The sequence below is a fragment of the Musa acuminata genome, chromosome BXJ3-3, assembly GCF_036884655.1.
Source record: "Musa acuminata AAA Group cultivar baxijiao chromosome BXJ3-3, Cavendish_Baxijiao_AAA, whole genome shotgun sequence".
Lineage (NCBI taxonomy): Eukaryota > Viridiplantae > Streptophyta > Magnoliopsida > Zingiberales > Musaceae > Musa > Musa acuminata.
Genome location: NC_088351.1, coordinates 28,929,859 through 28,951,515, shown reverse-complemented (window position 1 = coordinate 28,951,515; position 21,657 = coordinate 28,929,859). Strand labels below are relative to the sequence as shown.

At 44.1% G+C, this 21,657-nt stretch overlaps 1 protein-coding gene and 1 non-coding gene across 2 annotated transcripts; one reads left to right on the top strand and one right to left on the bottom strand.

Annotated features, from left to right (window-relative positions):
- Positions 1 to 5,360: 5,360 nt before the first annotated feature.
- TRNAH-GUG (transfer RNA histidin (anticodon GUG)) lies at positions 5,361 to 5,432 on the top strand. The gene has a single exon. It is a non-coding gene; the product is annotated as a tRNA-His (tRNA).
- A 14,252-nt stretch (positions 5,433 to 19,684) lies between these two features.
- LOC135632871 (transcription factor MYB117-like) lies at positions 19,685 to 21,009 on the bottom strand. The gene is made up of 2 exons (XM_065141709.1): positions 20,682 to 21,009; positions 19,685 to 20,448 (listed from the first exon to the last, which is right to left on the bottom strand). Exons 1-2 carry the CDS (start codon positions 20,842 to 20,844, stop codon positions 19,841 to 19,843), a joined length of 771 nt encoding a protein of 256 aa, XP_064997781.1. The 5' UTR covers positions 20,845 to 21,009; the 3' UTR covers positions 19,685 to 19,840.
- Positions 21,010 to 21,657: the final 648 nt, after the last annotated feature.

Below are 21,657 nucleotides of genomic sequence, written 5' to 3'. Positions count from 1 at the left end.
AATGAAGGACCCATGGAATAACATGATCCTGCTCTCGCCTCTGCAAGAGTTCATATCCTTGACCTCTGTCTATGGAAAGCTCTGTGCCTCCGCTCCATGTGCCATTTTCTATGCTGGCTCCCTTCATGCAGCTTGGGTACTTCACCAAGTTACACCCAAGTTGCTCCGCTCCTCGTTTTGCATTGAGTTGATAGTGGCCCTCGCACCCACCATTTCACGGGTCAGCCCTCCCTTAAGTTCGATCTCCATATCGACTCCAAGTGTGTCTTCATTTGTGTTGCTTTGGGTTGCTTCCTCACTTGATGTCGCAATGCATCCACCAATGCATTCTCTCAAGCGAGATCATACGGCAACTCCTTGCCGCTTGCTCGGTCCATTGAGCTTCATGGAGTTGTTGTTTGTTGAGGTACTCAACATGTGTAGTCCGTTGCATATGATTCTCTCTTTGGAGAAACCAGGATCTATCTCTCTTGGATAACTGTTCCGTTTTAGCAACATCTCTCTTCGCTTCTTTCTCTCTGAAAGTTTCGAAGACCACCATCCCCTTCGGACTACTCTGATTTGCTGAACAAACTATGCATTGTTCTGCCTCCAGCAAATGCACTTGCTAGATTGCGACTCCGCGTCAATACAACCCCCGCTGCACCACTCAAGGCCTAGCAACGTGTTGAACCTGTTGCACGCTTCAGCCTCCTACGGACGTATCCTTCATATGCCGAAAAGAAAGTTTCAATGCTCCATGGCGCCGAGTTTCGATCACCTTGGGATGGCCGCGAATATTCTATCATCCACATACAAGCCCATGCATGAGTATCGAATTCTTCGAGTTAGCAATTCCCCTCACCTCTGTGAGTTTTGCACAACTCTTTCAGTCACTGAGCAACTCATTCCACCTTGCATTGTCTCGTCCTTTACCAAGCGTCTCACTTGCCTTGAGCACCATCAAGTATGGTTGTCAATGTTGAAGTTGGTAGCAAGTCCTTGAATATGATCCTTGCCAATAAGGATCACGTTCATAGAAGAGACGGAATTAGATTTGTGAGTAACTCTCACCAAAATCCAACCATCTTTGTTAAAAGCCCTACCCTGCATATATCACCTCACACCAAATGCAATTTTTTTTGTAAACCCGGACATGTTGCATACAAATTATCCATTTAAGAGATATAGTTCACATAAATTGATTTGGGTTCCTAAAGGAAAAATCATCCTTTTTTTTTGTAGAAATGTCTACCATCACAAGCTAGGAGCAAGAGATAGTACCTTGATAGTGGATGCTTAAGGCATATAACCGGAGATCCATCTCAATTCTCTAAGCTCACTAGCCTAGACGAAGGGTATGTCACATTCGGAAACAACAACAAGGGTAAAATCATTGGCAAAGGAACCATAGGTAACAAATCTAACTTGTTGATTAAAGATGCATTGTTGGTTGATGGTTTAAAGCACAATCTCTTGAGCATTAATCAATTATATGATAAAGGATATGTCATTAAATTTGAATCCAATGTTTGCATTATTGTACAACCACACAAAAACTCCTCTATGATTGTGCTAAAACAAAATAATGTGTACACTATTGACATTGATAATTTTTGTAATAAAATATATTTTTTAATTTTGAATGACGATGCTTGGCTTTGGCATAGGAGATTAGGTCATGCTAGCATGAAACTAATCTCTCAAATCTTATTTAAAGAACTTGTTAGAGATATTCCTAACATTAAGTTTGTGAAGGACAATGTGTGTGATGCATGTGAACTAGGAAAACAAATAAAAGGTAGTTTCAAACCAAAGAATCAAATAAGCACCTCAATACCATTGCAATTGATCCATATGGATTTATTTGGACCAATCGATACATCAAGCCTAGGAGGTAGCAAATACACCTTTGTAATTTTGGACGATTATAGTAGATACACTTGGATATACTTCTTGACACACAAATATGATTGCTTTAGGTGTTTTTCAAAGTTTTGTAAACTTGTTCAAAATGAAAAAGACTTTATGATTTCATCAATTCGGAGTGATCACGGTGGAGAAATTTAAAACCATGATTTCTAAAATTTTTGTGAATCTAATAAATACAACGATAATTTCTCTACTCCAAGAAATCTATAATAAAATGGAATAGTAGAAAAAAAATAGAAACTTCAAAGAAAAAACAAGAACCATGCTAAACAAACATAGCCAACCCAAATATTTTTAGAATAAAGCTATAAATATGGCATGTTATGTCATGAATAAGGTTCTAGTAAGACCATCACTTTCCAAAACTCCTTATGAGTTGTAGAATAATAAAAAAATCTAATGTTTCATATTTTAAAGTTTTTGGTTGTAAATATTTTATCTTGAATGAAGAAGATGCCTTAGGAAAATTTGATGCAAAATCTGATGAAGGATTTTTTTTTGGTTATTCTTCTATTTCTAAAGCATTTCGTATTTTTAGCAAAAAACTTTCGTTATAGAAGAATTTATTCATGTTGTCTTTGATAAAGTTTCCGAACTTAAGAAAAATAAGATTGATAATGATCTTGATTTTGATGCTTTGAATTTAAATGAACCCTCTCCTCCAAATAGTAACATGGATGCATCTTCTTTCGAAACATCCTTACCCAAGGAATGGAAGTATGTAGATGCTCATCCTATGGAGTTGATCATAGGAGACACATCAAAAGGGGTTCACACTCGTTCTTCTCTTAAAATTTTTTGTACCAATACCGCTTTTCTTTTTCAAATTAATCCTAAGTGCATTGATGAGGCCTTGAAAGATGATTAATGGGTTATAGTAATGCAAGAAGAGTTGAATCAATTTGAGAAAAATGAGGTAGAAGCTTGTTCTAAGGCCAAATAACCATTTAGTTACTGGTACTAAATGAGTCTTTAGAAACAAGTAAGATGAATTTGGTATCGTGGTTAGAAATAAGGCTAGATTAGCGGCCAAGGGTTTCAACCAAGAAGAAGGTATTGACTATGAAGAAACCTTCGCTCTTGTGGCACGATTAGAAGCCATAAGGATTCTCTTTGCCTATGCTAGTAGTAATAACTTGAAATTATTTCAAATGGATGTTAAAAGTACTTTTCTTAATGACTTTATTTCTGAAGAAGTTTTTGTTGAACAACCTCCCGGATTTGAAAATGATAATCTCTATAATCATGTGTTTAAATTGACTAAAGCTCTCTATGGATTGAAACAAGTCCCAAGGGCTTGGTACGAGAAACTTAGCTCATTTCTTATCCAAAATAATTTCTCTAAAGGCAAGGTCGATACTACATTATTTATTAAAAAGTTTGAAAATAATTTTTTATTATTCAAATTTATGTTAATGATATTATTTTTTGTTCTACTAATGAATCTTTATACGAATCATTTGCCAAAATTATGAACCAAGAATTTGAAATGAGTTTAATGGATGAATTAACTTTCTTTTTAGGCTTACAAATTAAATAACTTAGTGATGATATTTTTCTTTGTCAAACAAAATATGCTTTAGACTTGCTAAAAATATTTAATATGGATAGTTCAAAAACTATCAACACTCCTAAGAGTACCTCCACTAAGTTAGACATTGACGAAAGTGGAGAAAGCTTTGATCAAAATGCTTATAGAGGTATGATAGGTAGTTTACTATACCTCCTCATAACTAGACCGAATATCATGTTTAGTATAAGACTGTATAATAGGTTTCAATCTAATCTTAAGATATCTCATTTTAAAGTAGTTAAAAGAATTCTTAGATATCTTAAAGGAACCACTAATCTAGGATTATGGTATTCAAAATCCAAAAACTTCAAATTAATTGCTTATGATTGTACGGATTTTGCTGGATGTAGATTAGATAGAAAAAGTGCATCTGGAACATGTCAATTCTTAGGTCATGCACTTGTTTCTTAGTCTTCCAAGAAACAAAACTCGGTTGCACTATCTACAACCGAAGCCGAATATTTTACGGTTAGTGCATGTTATGCACAAGTTGAATGGATGGAAAATATATTATAAGATTATAAGATTCACCTTAAGAACATTTCCATAAAATATGATAACACAAGTGCAATTGTTTAACGAAAAATCTTATTCAACACTTTCGAACTAAACATATTGACATTATGCATCACTTTATACGAGATCATGTCGATAATCATGATGTAATCTTAGAGTTTATTGATACGAAACATCAATTAGTCGATATCTTTACAAAACCTTTAAGTGAAGAATATTTTGATTTTATTAGAAGAGAGTTAGGGATGATCATTTATCCGAATGTATGAATTTGATGTATATCTTTTTCGAACTTTATCGATTCTTTAAATAAGACTTTCATGAAATCCAAAATATCAATCTACTTGGTATCAAATTTACTTCTTACAAACTTAATGATTGTGTTTATACACTTAGTCCCTTCACTTTGACAATTTTTTTTAAATTAGTGTGATGTTTGGTCCATTCGGAATGCATGGTCTTTCACGGATTTGACTCTTATGAATTTTTAATGAGAAACGAGATTTACGAAGGTTTATTAGTGGAATTTCTTTTATCCTTTATATGATTGTTTTTTTTTATGAATTCTTTCTTACTCTTCTCGTGAAAGAATTTTTATGAATTTTTAAGTACGAGAGGATCACTTGTAAGAACGAGGATTTGGTTTCATATGAATATTTTGATCCTTTTCATGAATCTTTTCTTTCTTTTTTTTTAATTGAAGTATGATTTAATGAAACTTATTTTGACTTGATTCAAATCATTTCATAAATTTGATTCTTAATGGATTCCCTCATTATCTTCCATTCCTCTTCTTCATGCAAAGTTTTGATGACAAAAGAAGAAAAATAATATCAAAATATGATAAATTGATGAAAATATATAAAATATATTGCATCAAAAATACTTGAATGCTTGATAAATGTCTTATTGGAATAACTGAGCAATGGGTTCCGCCGGTTGGGGCTTCGAGCTGTCATAGCGGACATGATGATTTTAGGGGGATGATCGCGGAACGTCTTCGTCTTGTTCTTGAAGGATGGTGATAGAAGTGTGTGCCTGAGCTCCCTAAACAGGTCTATAAGAGAGGTGTTGGATAGGGTAGCTTCTTTGAGTGTGCCACAATCTAACGTATTCGTGAGCAGGAGACTCAAAGTCATACGATCGCATTAGGGTATCTCTGTAGGACATGCATTATCGTGTGCTTTGATGGCGCCATTCTTGTTATGTTGACTGATCCCATTTAGTCAATGGTTGGACGCAATATGTTGTTTACGTAAAGTATGTAAGCTTTATATATTCTTAATTTTTGGTTATTTGTGATACATTGGTAGTTATTAGAAATAAAAAATTTTAATGCAAAAATACCAAATAAGACACCGTGGCTGTAGTTTAGTGGTTAGAATTCCACGTTGTGGCCGTGGAGACTTGGGCTCGAATCCCAGCAGCCACAGGATTAACTTCTTATTTATTACCTCTTTGCAATCAACATTTTTAATCATTCACTTCAGCCACGTGGAAGAAAACACATGACACTATCGGCAGAAGGTTTAGGACGATACGTCGAAGAATCGGACGAAGCGTCGATGAACCAATGACATGTCGGACAACATGATTCAAGCTTTGTAATAATTGTCTAGATCGAAGTTGGTTTTTATGTGTGCAGGATTAACTACGAAAGCAAGGCATAAAGCAAAATGAAGTCCCGAAGTTAAGAACGAGATTTCGTTGGGAGTTCGAGAAGTCCTGGAGCTTGCCAAAGAAGCTTGTCGGAACTCTTTGCAATCAACATTTTTAATCATTCACTTCAGCCACGTGGAAGAAAACAACATGACACTATCGGCAGAAGGTTTAGGACGATACGTCGAAGAATCGGACGAAGCGTCGATGAACCAATGACATGTCGGATAACATGATTCAAGCTTTGTAATAATTGTCTAGATCGAAGTTGGTTTTTATGTGTGCAGGATTAACTATGAAAGCAAGGCATAAAGCAAAATGAAGTCCCGAAGTTAAGAATGAGATTTCGTTGGGAGTTCGAGAAGTCCTAGAGCTTGCCAAAGAAGCTTGTCGGAACTCGCCATGAAAATCATCATGAAGTCCAAGAGCTTGCCGAGAGTCCGCCGGAACATTACCGAGAGATCATCGGAAGTTTGTCAAAAGATTACCAGAAGAAACCTAGACTTACAGACTTATTTAGCTTAGTAAATGTCTTAAATTTCATAGTTAGCACATAATTGGAGTGTGATTTGGGAGGTAATATTATCAACTCTGTTAAGATCTAACTGGGCCCGAAGTTAGGTTGGTTTAGGTCGGATTCAATTCAAAATCACGATACTGAAAGCCCAACCGGCAGTGGAACCACCTGGGAGACAGTTTCCCAGGATTTTTGGGCAGTGGTACCGCCGGCAATGAATGCTGCCAGCAATGGTACCGCCCTTGTCAAGCAGTGGTACTGCCTAGTGACAAACCAATGGCGATAGTACCGCCCAGTAACAACGGTGGTACCATCAGTACCCAGGAAACCTGGGATGAGATCTTTTTAGGCTCCAAGTTTAAATCAACTTGAAACCTATAAATACCCCTCTCATCCCTGGTTAAATAATACAAGTATTGAGAGTGAAAAAGAAAGAAACGCTGCTATAATCTTGTGTGAACTCCTCTCCTTTTCTAAGTGTTAGAATAGTTTCAGAGAGGAGTAAGTGGGGGTGTAAGGGTTATCTCCTAAACTTGGTAAAAAGAGAAAGAGCTGTAAAAGGTGGTTGGTCTTTGCCTATTGAAGGAAGACCGATAGTGGATGTCGGTGGCCTCGACGAAAGAGGAATCGGTGGAGTGGACGTAGGTCACGACGACCGAACCACTATAAAATTGGCGTGTTCTTCTCTGGTTTACATTTCTATTTTTTAGCAATTTACTTTACTGCAAACTACTTTACGTACTGCTTTCAATATATTTCCGTACACGTTCAGTTTCAAGCTATCTTTCCGAGATCGGTTTTAATTGTATGAAAGTTTTTTAGAACCGACGTTGTTTTTATCACTGCACTAATTCACCCCCACCCTTTCTCTTAGTGTCGACTTGTTCCTAACACCATATTCGTAGGTGACCTGTCGCGACCTCTGCAACTTGAGCTAAAACCCGTGTGACTCCTTGTATTCTTCTATGAGTTTCTTGTTTCTTTCAGGAGCCATTTGGCTCTCCTTGGCGAGGGCATTGACCATATCTGTTCAAGAAATTAAACAATTGTCAGTAGCGCAAAATAATGGTGAAGCAGCTAGTGAAAAGGGGATTGGCCCGAGCCATACCCCGGGGAGCTGGACTAAGACCTGCCTCGACCAACCACTCCTCTGTCATGCCCATAACAACCTGGGAGGTAAAAAGAATCTCCTTCAAGCACCCAAGCTGCTCATACTCGTCGTTAGACAACCCAGGGTAGCTATTTTTTATCACTCGAGCCAACCATCGGAGGCTAAAACCCCACCCCCGACTATAGCTAACAAAAAAGTAACGCCTTTTCCACCCTTTATTATTATTGGAAGGCGCCCCACTCACCCTAAAACCATCGCGAGATAGAAAATTGCTGCCCGTCCCCTTGGAAAGACGGAAGAAGGATAAAAAAAAGGGGATCGGGTCGGAGTGATGCCTGCTCCTTGGCATTCTCCGAGGAAGGCCACCATATATCTTCATTAGTTTGGGGCCATCTGAGATGGCGAGATCCACCACAAAGAGAAACAAGCCACAATCACCGGGCGTAGAGGATGTTAAATCTCATATTTTGATAATGAAACCACTTGATATATGTTTATGATTTAATATGTTTTGAGTGACGTATGATGCTTCGATCAGGATGAGACAGTTAAATCAGGAAAATCATGTTATGGAGGAGGAACATGTCAAAAGATTGGACGTCGGGCTAGTGGATCGGTCGATGTATCGATAGAAGGCTTCGGGCAATGGATTCGGGCATTGGGCCAAGAAGAGCAGGTATTGCGCCAAGGATATCGGAGTTGCGGAGTCAACTGGCTGATTGGGCAATAGGCCGCAAGAGAGGACGATGCGCCGAAGAATCGGACGAAGCGTCAAGGGACCAATGACACGCCGGACAACTTGATTGCTTAGGAGTAATTGTCTAAATCAAAGTTTTGCTTTACTTATGCAGGATTAACTATGATAGCTTGAAGACATAAAGCAAGTCTACTGGAGTCAAGTTCGATGGGTGTTTGAGAGTCTGCCAAGAGTCCGAAGATTCATCGGAAGTGCTGCCGGAACCAACCGAGAAGGAATCGGGGACTTGCCGAAGTTTTCGGAAGTCCGCTGAAGAGATCGTTGGAGGTTCGCGGAGATCATCGAGAAGGTTCAGCTACTTGCCAAAGACTCGCTAAACTCGCCACAAGACCGGAAGCCTACTGGGAGTCCGTCGGAAGAAATCCGATGGTGTATCGGAAGTCCGTCAGAAGTTCGCCGAAAAGCTCGCTGGAAGGAAACTCGACGTTGCCGGTTAAAAACTTGCTTAGGACCATGTCTTAATTTTGTAGTTTACATATAATTAGGGTTAGGATTAAGGGTTAATCCTATAATCCGGTTAGGGGCCAATTGGGCCCAAGTTCGGACTGGTTTGGGCCAAGTTTGGAGCCCAACCAGTGAGCTAAAATAGTCTAGGTGGTGGCACCACCCAGAACCCGAGGATCGGGCGGTGGTACCGCTGGACTAGGCAGTAGCACTGCCCAGCACTCGAGAGGTCGGGCGGTGGCACAGCCAATACACTGTCAGTGTCAGACACTGACAGACGGTGGCATCGCCAACATCGAGAACCCAAGAGAATTTAAAATTTGGAGCCCAAATTTGAATCCTCTTAGGGCCTATAAATACCCCTCAATTCTCAGTAGAGAACACAACCTTTGAGAAGCAATAGATTGAGATAAAAGCCTTAGCAAAGTCTTTAGCAAGCCTTGTTTTCAATTGCTTGAGTGTTCACCTCCTTCCTTTTTGTTGAAAATTTGTAAGAGTGTGAACCACTTGTAAAAGGTTATAAGAGGGGTATTTGTCCTTCTCCTTCAAAGTGATTTGCTAGTGGAAGTTGGGAGCCTCATCGAAGAAGGCTTCGCAAGTAGATGTAGGTCATTTGACCGAACCACTTTAAATTATGTGTTCCTTGAATGTGTGAGTACTTACCTTTATGAAATTGTTATTTACACTACAGCGAGCTTTCGTTTTCACCTTCTCACTTTACTCAAGTTACTATCGAATCAAAATCTCCTCGCATTTACGAATTTGTTTTCAAACTTATAATTTTTAATCCGCTATACTAATTCAAACGCCCCCGCCCCCCCCCCCCCCCCCCCCCCCACCCCCCCCCTCTCTTAGTGCCGCTCCGATCTTAATAGAGGAAACCTAAGCCCGGCCTCGAGGGCATCAAGAGTTAGTCCAAACCCATCCGAGAATGGGTCATGGACCTATTGTCCAGACTGAGGGGCATATACCTCATATTCGGTCATGATACTGTAACGATCCCTAATGTGGCCGAACCACGCCACAATTATGATGGAGTCAAAGTTGTATATAGATTTCGTGACTTCGAGGGCCCGAGCGACCTTCTTGTTCATAGGAGATGCCCCACCTGACGATAGACCGCTACTCGAGGTTGGCATACAACCTTAGATTCCAACCTACCATATGACGAAGAAGAGGAATAGAAGGAAGAAGACGAAGAAGAGGAGGAAGGAGACATCTTGACCGACCTGAGATGTTTACCGACCAAGGAGGACAATGGGAGAGGTGAGCCAAAGCGCAGGAATAGACTTAGCAAGGACCGGTAGGCAAAGGGGGAGAAGGGGAAAGGGGCTTTTATAAGGCAAGATTCTGCCAACCAACAGACTTAGCTGGAATTGCCTAAGGCGTGAGGCACCCTTGCGGCCAAAGACGTGAACTTAGCTTGCGTTGCCTAAGTCGCGAGTTACCCTTATGGCAAAGACGCGAACTTAGCTTGCGTTGCCTAAGTCGCACTTCGCCCTTGCGATATTGCTCCGCAAGGATCAACTCACTTTGTAACCTCTCGCAGGTCCCGAAGGACCTGTAAAAAAGAAAGATGGTTAGTTCGAAAGAATGAGCAACGGACAAGTCCCGAAGTCTCACGAAAAGGGGAAGCTTTACAAGCAATTCAGCGAGCACCTTGTGTGCACAAGAGAAAAGAGGGAGAGGAGGAAAACAAGGGCTTTAGAAGGTTGAACCAATAGCTGCAAGCCCACAAACAGCCACTCACCTGGTCCCGGGCGCGACAACAAGTTCTCGTCAAGGCAACGTGCGAACTTGCGAAAGAGTGTTCAACGTCCGGTATATATCCGAAGCCCCATCCAGCCCTGTGCCACTCGGGGTTTTCAAAGGGGCTGAGATGGCTGATGTTTTGGTGAGCGGAGGCAGATTGCAGAAATCAGCCCGCGGCACGCGAAAACGGAGCTGTTTTGGGGTTGTTTTGCTCGGTTCGGTGAGCGGTCGCTTTGTAACGTTGCAGCTTATTCGAACTTACATTTTTACAAGCAAAATGACCCAAAACTAAGAGAAAACATGCTGTCAAGTAGCTGTACATGTAGGTGTGAGCGACAAATGATTCGTTGAACGGAGTTGTTACGAGTGCGCGACGACCGTTCGTGACATTCTCCCCCACTTAAACTGTCGACGCCCTCGTCGACGCTTGTTGGTAGTTTTTAATGATTTCTTCTTCATGTCGCTGGGTGTCTTCAGGCTCCCAATTGGCTTCAGTTCGAGGAAGCTTTCGCCACTTCACCAAGTACTCTGTGTGTTCAGCTCCGTTGGGTAGCTTTATCTTGCGATCCGCCAGAATGGTTTTAACTCGCTTCTCGTAGGAGGCTTGTTAGGATCGAGAGCACTAAGAGGGGGGGGGTGAATTAGTGCAGCGGAAATCTTACAGCGATTTAAAAACCGAAAGCTGCGTTCGTCCGATAAAAATCGATTTCGATATAAAAGCAGAATCACAGTGCAGTTTGCGTCTAAGCGCAGTTTTGCGTCTAAGCGCAGTTTGCGTCTAAACACAGTTTGCGTCTGAGCGCAGTTTGCGTCTAAGCACAGTTTGCGTCTAAGCGCAGTTTGCGTCTAAACTCAGTTTTACGTTCAAACGCAGTTTTACGTCCAAACGCAGTTTTACGTCCAAACGCAGTTTTACGTCCAAACGCAGTTTTGCGTCTAAACGCAGTTTTACGTCTAAACGCAGTTTTACGTCTAAACGCAGTTTTGCGTCTAAACGCAATTTTACGTCTAAATGTAGTTTTGCGTCTAAAAGCAGTTTTGAACCTTGAAAAGTGTTTTACGTAGAAAGCAATTTGCAGTTATAAATGGAATCCGAATGTAAGCGAAAACTTCAGTGTGAAGATCGTACGAAAACACGATTTACGTTTGAATGCAGATTCTGAAAGATCAGAGCTTAGAAACTTGTTCGTGAAGGCGCAGAGGGCAGTAGCAATGTAGGAGGTTTGCAGTAATGATAAAGTGCTCAAGGTAAAAGCAAACCAGAGATTTAGAGTGGTTCGGTCAGTCTTGACCTACTCCACTTTTGGCTTCCTCCTCCGACGAGGTCACCGACGTCAACTAGCTGCCTTCCTTCAATGGGCGAAGGCTAACTGCCCTTTTACAGTTTCTCTCCTTTTGACAGGCTCAGGAGACAACCTTTACAGATCCTTTCTCTCCTCTCTTTACAACTCAAAACTTGAAGAACAGAAGGAGGAGAACTTTAGGACTTTACACAAATTTGAGCTCTTAGAATCACTGAAAAGATCAAGAATTCGGTGTGGATCTGTATCTGTTCAGTGCTGAATGGGTGGGGTATTTATAGGCCCCTACCCAGTTCAAATTTGGAGCTCAAAACGATCAAATCGATCAAATCCCAGAATTCTGGGATCAGGCGGTTGCACCTCTTGACTGGAGAGGTGGCACCGCCTGGCAGAGCTCGAAGACTGAGCTCAGGCGATTGCTCCTCTCTGCCAGAGCTCGAAGACTGAGCTCGATGGTTGCATCACCTGGCAGAGCTCGAAGACTGAGCTTGGTGGTTGCACCGCCTGGCAGAGCTCGAAGTCTGAGCTCGGTGGTTGCATCACCTGGCAGAGCTCGAAACTGAGCTCAGGCTGATGCACCTCTCTGCCAGAGCTCGAAGACTGAGCTCGGTGGTTGCATCACCTGGCAGAGCTCGAGACTGAGCTCAGGCTGATGCACCTCTCTGCCAGAGCTCGAAGACTGAGCTCGGTGGTTGCATCGCCTGGCAGAGCTCGAAACTTGAGCTCTGGCGGTGCTACCTCTTGACAGAGGAGGTTGCACCGCCCAGTCTAGCTCGAAGACTGAGCTCTGGGCGGTTGCACCTCTTGGCTGGGGCGGTTGCACCTCCCAGCCTCGCAGCCCTGGCGGTTGCACCTCCTGGCTGGGGCGGTTGCACCTCCCAGCCTCGCAGCCCTGGCGGTTGCACCTCCTGGTGCAATCAGGGTCCGAATGGTTCACTCCATTCGGCCCAATTTGAATCTTTTCAGGGGCCCAATTGCCCCAAGATTAAGCTAATGGGATCACCTCCCATTTTCAAGCTTAATCATCATGCTAACTACGATTAACTCTAAGACAACTTCTGCAGCTTTGCTCCGATGCGTCAATCGCTTCTTCCGGCGAGTTTCCGGCCAACTTCCGTCGATCATCCGATAAACCCTCGGTGATCCTTCTGCGGACATCCGGCATACTCCTGGACTTTGCGACGATCCACTTGGCGAGTTCCGACGAGCTTCGCTTGGCAAGCTTCTGGACTTCTCGGATCTGTTCTCGCTGAACCTCCGACGACCGTCCGAACTTCCGTCGAACTCTCGAACTCCCAACGTGATCATGATCTTGACTCCAGCGCAACACCTGTTGCTTGTCTTACTCTCATCGTAGTTAATCCTGCACAACAAATCAAAACTTCGATCGAGACAATTAATCCTAAGCAATTAACCAAGTTGTCCGACATGTCATTGGTCCCTCGACGCTTCGTCCGATTCTTCGGCGCATCGTCCTCTTCTACAGCCTATTGCCCAATCGGCCAGTTGACTCTGCAACTCCGATATCCTTGGCACAATACCCGCTCTTCTTGGCCCGATGCCCGAGTCCACGGCCCGAAGCCTTCTGTCGATACGTCGACCGATCCACCGGCCCGACGTCCAATCTTCTGACATGTTCCTTCGGCACAACATGATTTTCCTGCTTTAATTGTCTCATCCTGATCGAAGCATCCTGCGTTACTCAAAACGCAGATTAAATCATAAACATATATCAAGTGGTTTCATCATCAAAATACGAGATTCAACAAGGCTGTGATGGGAGGTAGCCGAGTTGGAACACTTCGGGAAGCATCTTGCGGATCCGAGTGGTAGGCTTTTAGGTTGCTGGCATGAAGAAGGTTGTGAATTTTGAACCATGCCGGCAGCTGCAACTTGTAAGAGACATTGCCTACCCTGCTGATAATTGGGAAGGGCCCTTCATACTTGCGCACCAATCCTTTGTGGACTTTGTTCCTAAAGAATTGGAGTGATGCCGGTTAGAACTTTACCAACACCAAATCGTCAACTTTGAACTCTTGCGGTCGCCTTCCCAATCTACCCACTTCTTCATCCTTTTTGTCGTCTTCTCCAAGTAAGCCTGCGCAATATCTGCATTTCTATGCCACTCCTTTGTGAAATGATAGGCTGATGGACTACTCCTAGTATACCCAATTGTCTTGGTGTGCGGAGTCGACGGTTGTTGTCCTGTGATGATCTCGAAGGGGCTCTTATTGGATGCAGAGCTCCGCCGCAAGTTGTAGGAGAATTGGGCAATGTCCAACAGCTTCATCCAATCTCGTTAGTTGGCACTCACGTAATGCCGGAGATATTGCTCCAGGAGCGAGTTTATCCTTTCAGTTTGGCCATCCGTATGGGGGTGGAGGCTTGTAGAGAAGTATAACTTCGACCCCAACAATTTGAATAGCTCGGTCCAAAATCGTCCCAGGAACCGAGCATCTCGATCACTAATGATATTGTGTGGGACTCCCCAATACTTCACCACATCCTTCATCATCAGCTTGGCCGCCTCCTCTGCTGAACAATGTAGGAGAGCAACAATGAAAGTTGCATACTTTGAAAACCGATCGACCACCACGAGTATTAATCCGAGTCTCCCTACAAGTGGCAAGCTTGATATGAAATCCAAGGAAATGCTCTCCCACGACCTTTTTGGTACGGGCAATGGCTCCAAAAGTCCCATCGGCTTCCGCTGCTCTACCTTGTCTTGTTAGCAAGGCATGTTCAAACATATTCCTCCACATCAGTCCCCATCTTCGGCCAGTACAAGGCCCTCTCCACAAGAGTCAACGTTCTGTGAATACTTTGGTGTCCAGCCCAAAGGGAATCGTGACACTCTTTTAAGAGTTTACGTCTCAAATTCTCTACTCGGGGAACATAAACCCTATTTCCTTTTATGTAAACGAGTCCCTCCTGGACCCAAAATTGTTATGTCTTGCCTTCTTTGATGAGCTACATTAGGATAACTGCCTGGGGGTCACTATACAGTCCATCCCTGATTCTAGAAAGGAAGTTGGAGTGCAACTGACTTGCTTGGTTTCCGCCCTCCAATTGTGCGACATTCACACGCTCCACCTTCCGACTCAATGCATCGGCCACGACATTTGCCTTCCCAGGCTTATACTCCATTGCCATATCAAATTCAGCCAGGAAGTCCTGCCAACGCACCTGCTTTGGGGAGAGCTTCTTCTGAGTTTAGAAATAGCTCAGAGCGATGTTGTCCATCCTTAGCACAAATCGCGATCCGAGGAGATTGTGTCGCCAAACTCGTAGACAGTGGATCACTGCTGTCATCTCCTCCTCATACACTGGATACCGCTGCTCGGTCTCGTTGAGTTTGCGGCTCTCGTAGGCCACCGAATGACCCTCCTGCATGAGTACTCCCCCAATAGCGAAGTCCAAAGAATCTGTATGGACTTCAAAAGGCTCCTCATAGTTGGAAATTTGAGTACTAGTTCTTCCATAACAGCAACCTTCAGATCTTGGAATGCTATTTCACATTTATCAGACCACTTCCAAGGCTGCTCCTTCTTTAGAAACTTCGTCAGTGGGGTTGCATGCTTCGAATATCCCGCTATGAAGCGTCGATAATAATTGACGAAACCAAGGAAGGATCTCAACTCTAGCACCTTCTTTGGAGTTCGCCATTCCGCAACCGCTTGCACCTTCGACTTGTCCATCTGAATGGAGCCATCACCGATTCGATGTCCCAAGAATAATATCTCAGTTTGAGCAAAGTAGCATTTCTCCCTTTTCACAAACAAAGTGTTCTCCCTGAGAACCTTGAAAATCGTCCGAATGTGCTTGACGTGCTCCTCGAGCGTTTGACTGTAGACGACGATATCATCCAAGTAGACGATCATGAACTTATCCAAATACTCCTTGAATATCTGGTTCATGAGAGTGTAGAATGTGGCCGGAGCATTGGTTAAGCCGAAAGGCATCACCAAGAACTCAAACGCTCCATACCTGGTCACACAGGTAGTCTTCGCTTCGTCGCCTTCAGCAATGCACACCTGCCAATACCCTGACCGAAGGTCGAGTTTTGAGAAATACTTAGCTTTGCCCAATTGGTCGAACAAGCCCACAATGAGCGGGATGGGATACTTGTTCTTCACTATCACTTTGTTGAGGGCTCGGTAGTCGATGCATAATCGGAGGCTCCCATCTTGTTTCTTCTAGAAGAGAACTGGAGCTCCGAAAGGTGCTTTAGAGCTACGGATGAGACCACCGCTTAGCAGTTCACCTAACTGCTTCCTGAGTTCTGCCAACTCTGGCGGGGGCATGCGGTAGGGTGGTCTCGTTGGAGGCTTCACTCCTGGCTCTAACTCGATGCTATGATCCACGCCTCTGCGTGGTGGAAGAGTCTTCGACAACTCGGGTGGCATAACGTCCTTGAACTCTTTCAAGACGTTCGCCACTACAACAGGTTCTTGAATGGCCTTCTCGTTGAGTGGCTCTAGCTTCATAGTAGCCACGAATGTCAATTCGCCTTTTCGCACCCCTTTCTTCAGTTGTAATGCCAATATATGTTGGGGCTCCTTGGTTCCTCTCCGAGAGACAGGAACCACGCAGGGGTCATCGCCTCCCATCATACATAGGGAGTTCAAGAACGGCATCGGCACCAACTTCGTCGCGTGCATAAACTCCATTCCAAGAATCACTTGGAAGTCATCCAGTGGCACGGCCATCATGTTGGTGTTCCCTCTCTATGTCCCGATTTTGATGGGAACTCTCTTCGCCAACCCGGAGATTCATCTGGCCTCCGAGTTCACCGCCTTCATTCGGCTTGGGCTCTTCTCCAAGATCAACCTAAGTCGTTGTGCTTCTCGATCGGCTATGAAGTTGTGGGTAGCGCTTGTGTCCACCATTACACTGGTCGTTTGGCCATTTAGCTTGATGTCCACATACATCAGCTCACTACTTCCTGCTTTTTGTAACTTTGTCTTCATGTTCTTCCCCACTTGACCCCGCATAGCATTCAACAAACGCATTGCTCCCATTCGGGGTCCTTGCGACTCCTCGTCGTCGCTGCTGGATTCAGAACTGCTCAAACTAAGAGCAACATCTTTGCCCTTGTCCGATCAAGGGGGGTGGATGGAAGTCATCAAAGCATTGAGTGCTTGTTTTTGTGGGCACTCCCTCACCATGTGCAGTCCTCCGCACAAGAAACATCCTCCAGGTTTTGAGGCCTTGCCTTTCGGGTTTGGCCCTTTGTAGGAACTCTTCTTCTTTTGCTTACCCCCGAGCTCCTTCCCCCGAGAATGTTTTAGAGGACGATTACCTGAAGATTGTTTCCTTCTTCCTGGGTCTTCAGAGGAAACAAAGTCGGTGAGCCTTTCTGCAGCAGCAATTGCCCCGACCACATCGGTAACATTCCTTCGATTTAGCTCCTATTGAGCCCATGGCTTCAAACTATCGAGGAATCTGAACAACTTGTCCTTCTCGGACATGTCCTGTATGTCCAGCATTAGTGTAGAAAATTATTTCACATAGTCTCATATGGTGGTACTCTGGCGGAGTTGTCTCAACCTCCTTCTTGCGACGAACTCTGTGTTCTCCGGTAGGAACTGAGTTCTCAACTCCCGCTTCAAGTTCTCCCATGTGTCGACTTGACACCGACCTTGTTGGATTTCCTCCCAATGGATTCACCACTAAAGTTTTGCATCTCCGTTCAGATACATTGTTGCTATAGAAACTTTGGTATCTTCAGAATCGAGCCTTGTAGCTCGAAAGTATTGTTCCATGTCAAATAGAAAGTTCTCGAGCTCTTTGGCATCTCTGGCCCCTCCATATCCATGAGGCTCGGGTGCCCTCAAATTTTGTGGCGGTGCAACGCGGGTGTTGCTTCCTCCTGCATTTAGTGTTCTTATGAGCATGGCCACCTTTGAAGTGAGTTCCGCCACAACATCTTGTAAGTGTTGCACGGAGTCTTTGGTGTCATCAGATAGTCGGTCGACTAGGGCCTCGACCTTATCGATCCTGGACTCTGCTTCCTCTTGCGAGCTCTCTACCCCAACAAGCCTTTGTTGGCCATAGTAGAGTTCCTTAATGCTCGCTTCAAGAACTTCCAGGCGGGTTTCCGCCTTTGTGAGTCTCTCCTTGTGACTCTTTTTCCCAGTTAGCGCTCCAGATTGCGCTTCCTCCACTCGCAGAGAGTAGCCAACTTCTCGCTCATCATGTTTGATGTCGCGCTCCTCTTGAGCGGCTCCAACAGCATGAGAACGAGTGTGCACATGCAGCCCACCTACGGCTGCTTGGGGCAAGGGTCCGGCTTGCCCCGTCTTGCTTGATTCACCACGATGCTTTGCCATGGCGAAGTTGCAAAGTTCGTTCACTGCTCGCTCGAAGTGCTTGCCCACTCTGATACCACAATGTCACGGCCTTAGCTGGAATTGCCTAAGGCGTGAGGCACCCTTGCAGCCAAAGATGCGAACTTAGCTTGCGTTGCCTAAGTCGCGAGTCACCCTTGCGGCAAAGACGCAAACTTAGCTTGCATTGCCTAAGTCGTGCTTCGCCCTTGCGATATTGCTCCGTAAGGATCAGCCCACTTGTAACCTCTCGTAGGTCCCGAATGACCTATAAAAAGAGAAAGTTGATTAGTTCGAAAGAACGAGCAACGGACAAGTCTCGAAGTCTCGCGAAAAGGGGAAGCTTTACAAGCAATTCAGCGAGCACCTTGCGTGCACAAGAGAAAAGAGGGAGAGGGGGAAAACAAGGGCTTTAGAAGGTTGAATGAATAGCTGCAAGCCCACAAACAGCTGCTCACCTGGTCCCGGGCACGATAACAAGTTCCCATCAAGGCAACGTGCGAACTTGCGAAAGAGTGTTCAACGCCCGGTATATATCCGAAGCCCCATCCAGTCCTGTGCCACCTGGGGGGTTCAAAGGGGCTGAGATGGCTGACGTTTTGGTGAGCGGAGGCAGATTCCAGAAATCAGCCCGCGACACGCAAAAACGAAGCTGTTTTGGGCTGTTTTGGGGCAGTTTTACTTGGTTCGGTGAGTGGTCACTTTGTAATGCTGCAGCTTGTTCGAACTTATATTTTTACAAGAAAAATGACCCAAAACTAAGAGAAAACATACTGTCAAGCAACTGTACATGTAGGTGTTAGCGACGAACGATTCGTTGAACGGAGTTGTTGCGAGTGCGCGACGACCGTTCGTAACAGTCGGGCCAACGCTAAAGGAGGATTTTCTCGTTTTCACTCAATTCTAACTAAATCTTCAGAGGGGTCGAGTCGACAAATCTCCCTCCCAACCCTGACCTCTGTGTAGGAGTCAAGCAATGGGAAAGGAAGCGACTAATCAAAGGGGAACCCTCGTGTTCCAAAAGCAAGGTTCGAGCTCGACCCAATTGGACAACGATTTCCGCTGCCCGAGTATCCACGCGGGCGATCTTGCGCATCTGGGACGGGACCGAACCGTGCTGGCACCTCAGCCACGGTACAAAGGTTCACTAACACTTTTAAAACTGAAACTATTTACAATCTTTAAAATTAAATTATTAATGAAATGATTTAGTATAGCCCATATTAGTTAGGTTCAAATTCGGGTAAATTTAGAAATGCTTTACGAGGTTGTCATAACTTTTTTTTTTTTTCTTAAAAAGATAATGATAATAAATCTAGCCAACAATTTGATGAAACAGTCCTAATTAATCTCCCAACATAAGTTCTGATATTTGGGCTCGGGAAGAGCCCATAGTATTTGTAGCCGAAACTGTTAGTCTAATGGAGATATGAGCCCAAATTCAAGTCCATCATAACCCTCCTGAACTTTTAGCAAAACAATATTATTGTATTTTCTCAGCCATTTTATTTTAGAACAATGATAAATATAGGTTTAATAAAGCTATCGTAAGTAGTGTTTTCTTTACAAAGCGAGAAGAATATTAATACCACTTCAACTCTCATCATCCATGTTAAAGACGAACAATACAGTACTGATGATGACCTCACATCAATTTCTGTGATAATATATGTACATACATACATCAAATGTTGCATATTCCAACATTTTCCAAGTGGAAAATAAGGCCTCCCTATTTCAACATTTCTTCATCGCACGTATTTATAAAGTGTATGTCAGACTCAGACAACACAAAGCTCGCAACGTTGGCATCGATTCCTTAAATTCCATCAAGTAATATTCGTTACATCATGTCAGGTTAACAAGTAAAGTTTCATATATTACTTCCACACATCCATAAAAAGATATCCATCGTTTGACCAAACGATCCAACTTCCTGCCTTTATCATCTTTCACTTCCTTCATCAGATTCAAGAAGTTATTCCAACGCCCAAAAAATCTATGAAGGGAACGCCATCGCGCTGCAAGGATCCGTCGTCATCCCCACCATGCTCGTTGCTAGGATTCGTCTCACTTGAATTAGGTGCCTCATCTCCGTATCCATGTCCCAGGGAAGAAAGCTTGACGGAACGAGGAGTCACCCTGTCGCAATTAGCATCCCCCGCTAAGCTTCTGTACGTGAGATGGTAAGGGTGAAAGGACCAGCTGCGGAGCTTGGAACTACCGAAGGTACTGAACTCCCATGGAAGCATTGAAGTGCCGCTCCCAATTCCCAAGAGCTTTCTAGTGTGCAACTGTGGGTGTTGTGTGGTAGTAGCGGTGCCCTTGTGAGGGACCGAGAATGAAGTTGTCATGTTGAACAGTCTGGATCGTTCTCTGCGCCGTCGAGCCATGACGACATGCCAATGGTTCTTCACGGCGTTGTCGGTCCTCCCGGGGAAGAGGCGTGCGATCAGCGCCCACTTGTTTCCATGAATCCTGTGAGCCGCGAGGAGCCTCTCTTCCTCTTCGTCCGTGAAGGGCCTCTTGTTGATCCTGGGGTCGAGTTGGTTGAACCACCTCAATCTACAGCTCTTTCCTGCACCGAGGGTGGAGGATGATGACCTTTGAGTTAACCCATTTCTTAGAACGCAAGGGAAAGAGAAACATGACACAGACGCCATCACAGAAGAGAGAGAGAGAGAGAGAGAGAGAGAGAGAGAGCAAGTGGAAGCTTGATGGGATTAAACCATAAGATTACTAAGCTTATTATGATGATCGAACCCTTGCGAGAACAGTAGGGCAGTAGAACTGCTGCGTCGATCGACTCACCTGATCTACCTTGCAGCTTCTCTGCAATCGAATTCCAGTTCTGCGGTCCGAACTGCTCCACCAGCTGCCGCAGCTTCTCGTCTTCTCCTGGCCTCCAGTGCCCGCGCAGGCATGCACGCCTCCCCTCGTCTGATCCACCAGCCGACTTGGAGGACGATCCCATCACCCCAAGAAGAACTTCCCCTCCCCGACAAGAAGGTGATCGCACAGCAGGCGTTGGAAGAAAAAGGATGAGAGGCCGGAGGAAGGACAGTAACAGCTACGAAGAAATTAGGGTTTTGGATGGGAAGTCCTTTTTGTTAGTTTTACACGACAAAGAGGGAATTAGCATTCTATCTATCTATCCATCTTTCCCTCTCGACTGCACTCCTTTAACAAAGTCTCCCCCCACATCACACATGCACGCATGCCAACATCAAACTACAACAATAGTACCTAATATTGTCCATCACTGAGATTTGTGCAAGCCAATACACCCTTATTTAAACTAAGCACAGCAGTTTCATCCTATCATTTCGTGATGAACGAGTCTCAAATGCTTCATACATTAACATGGAGAGAAGTTACAGATGGCTCATTAATCCGTATCAGTACTGTGGTCCTCCATGTTATATATATATATATATGGTTATTCTTGTTCTCTTCAACACACACTCTAATCTTGTTCTCTCCAAAATGGCAGGCAGTTCTTCTAATAACCAGACCACGGACGTCAGTATTTGTACAGTAACCATTCTAAATGCACCATCGATCAAACCGGCAAATGGCTTTCCAGATACGTACCGAGTACTGTTTTTGTACAGTATGTTCTTATAGTTTCCACAGGTCCAAAGTAGATGGAATAGCAATTGCACCGAGTTAGGTGAGGGACATGAAATTTCCAGGTGGGTGGTCTTCGAGGAAGGGTAAGACAAGTAAAAATGCTTACTTGGTCTTGATTTCTGAACTTGGTGACTCTAATGGCGTGCAAGTATGG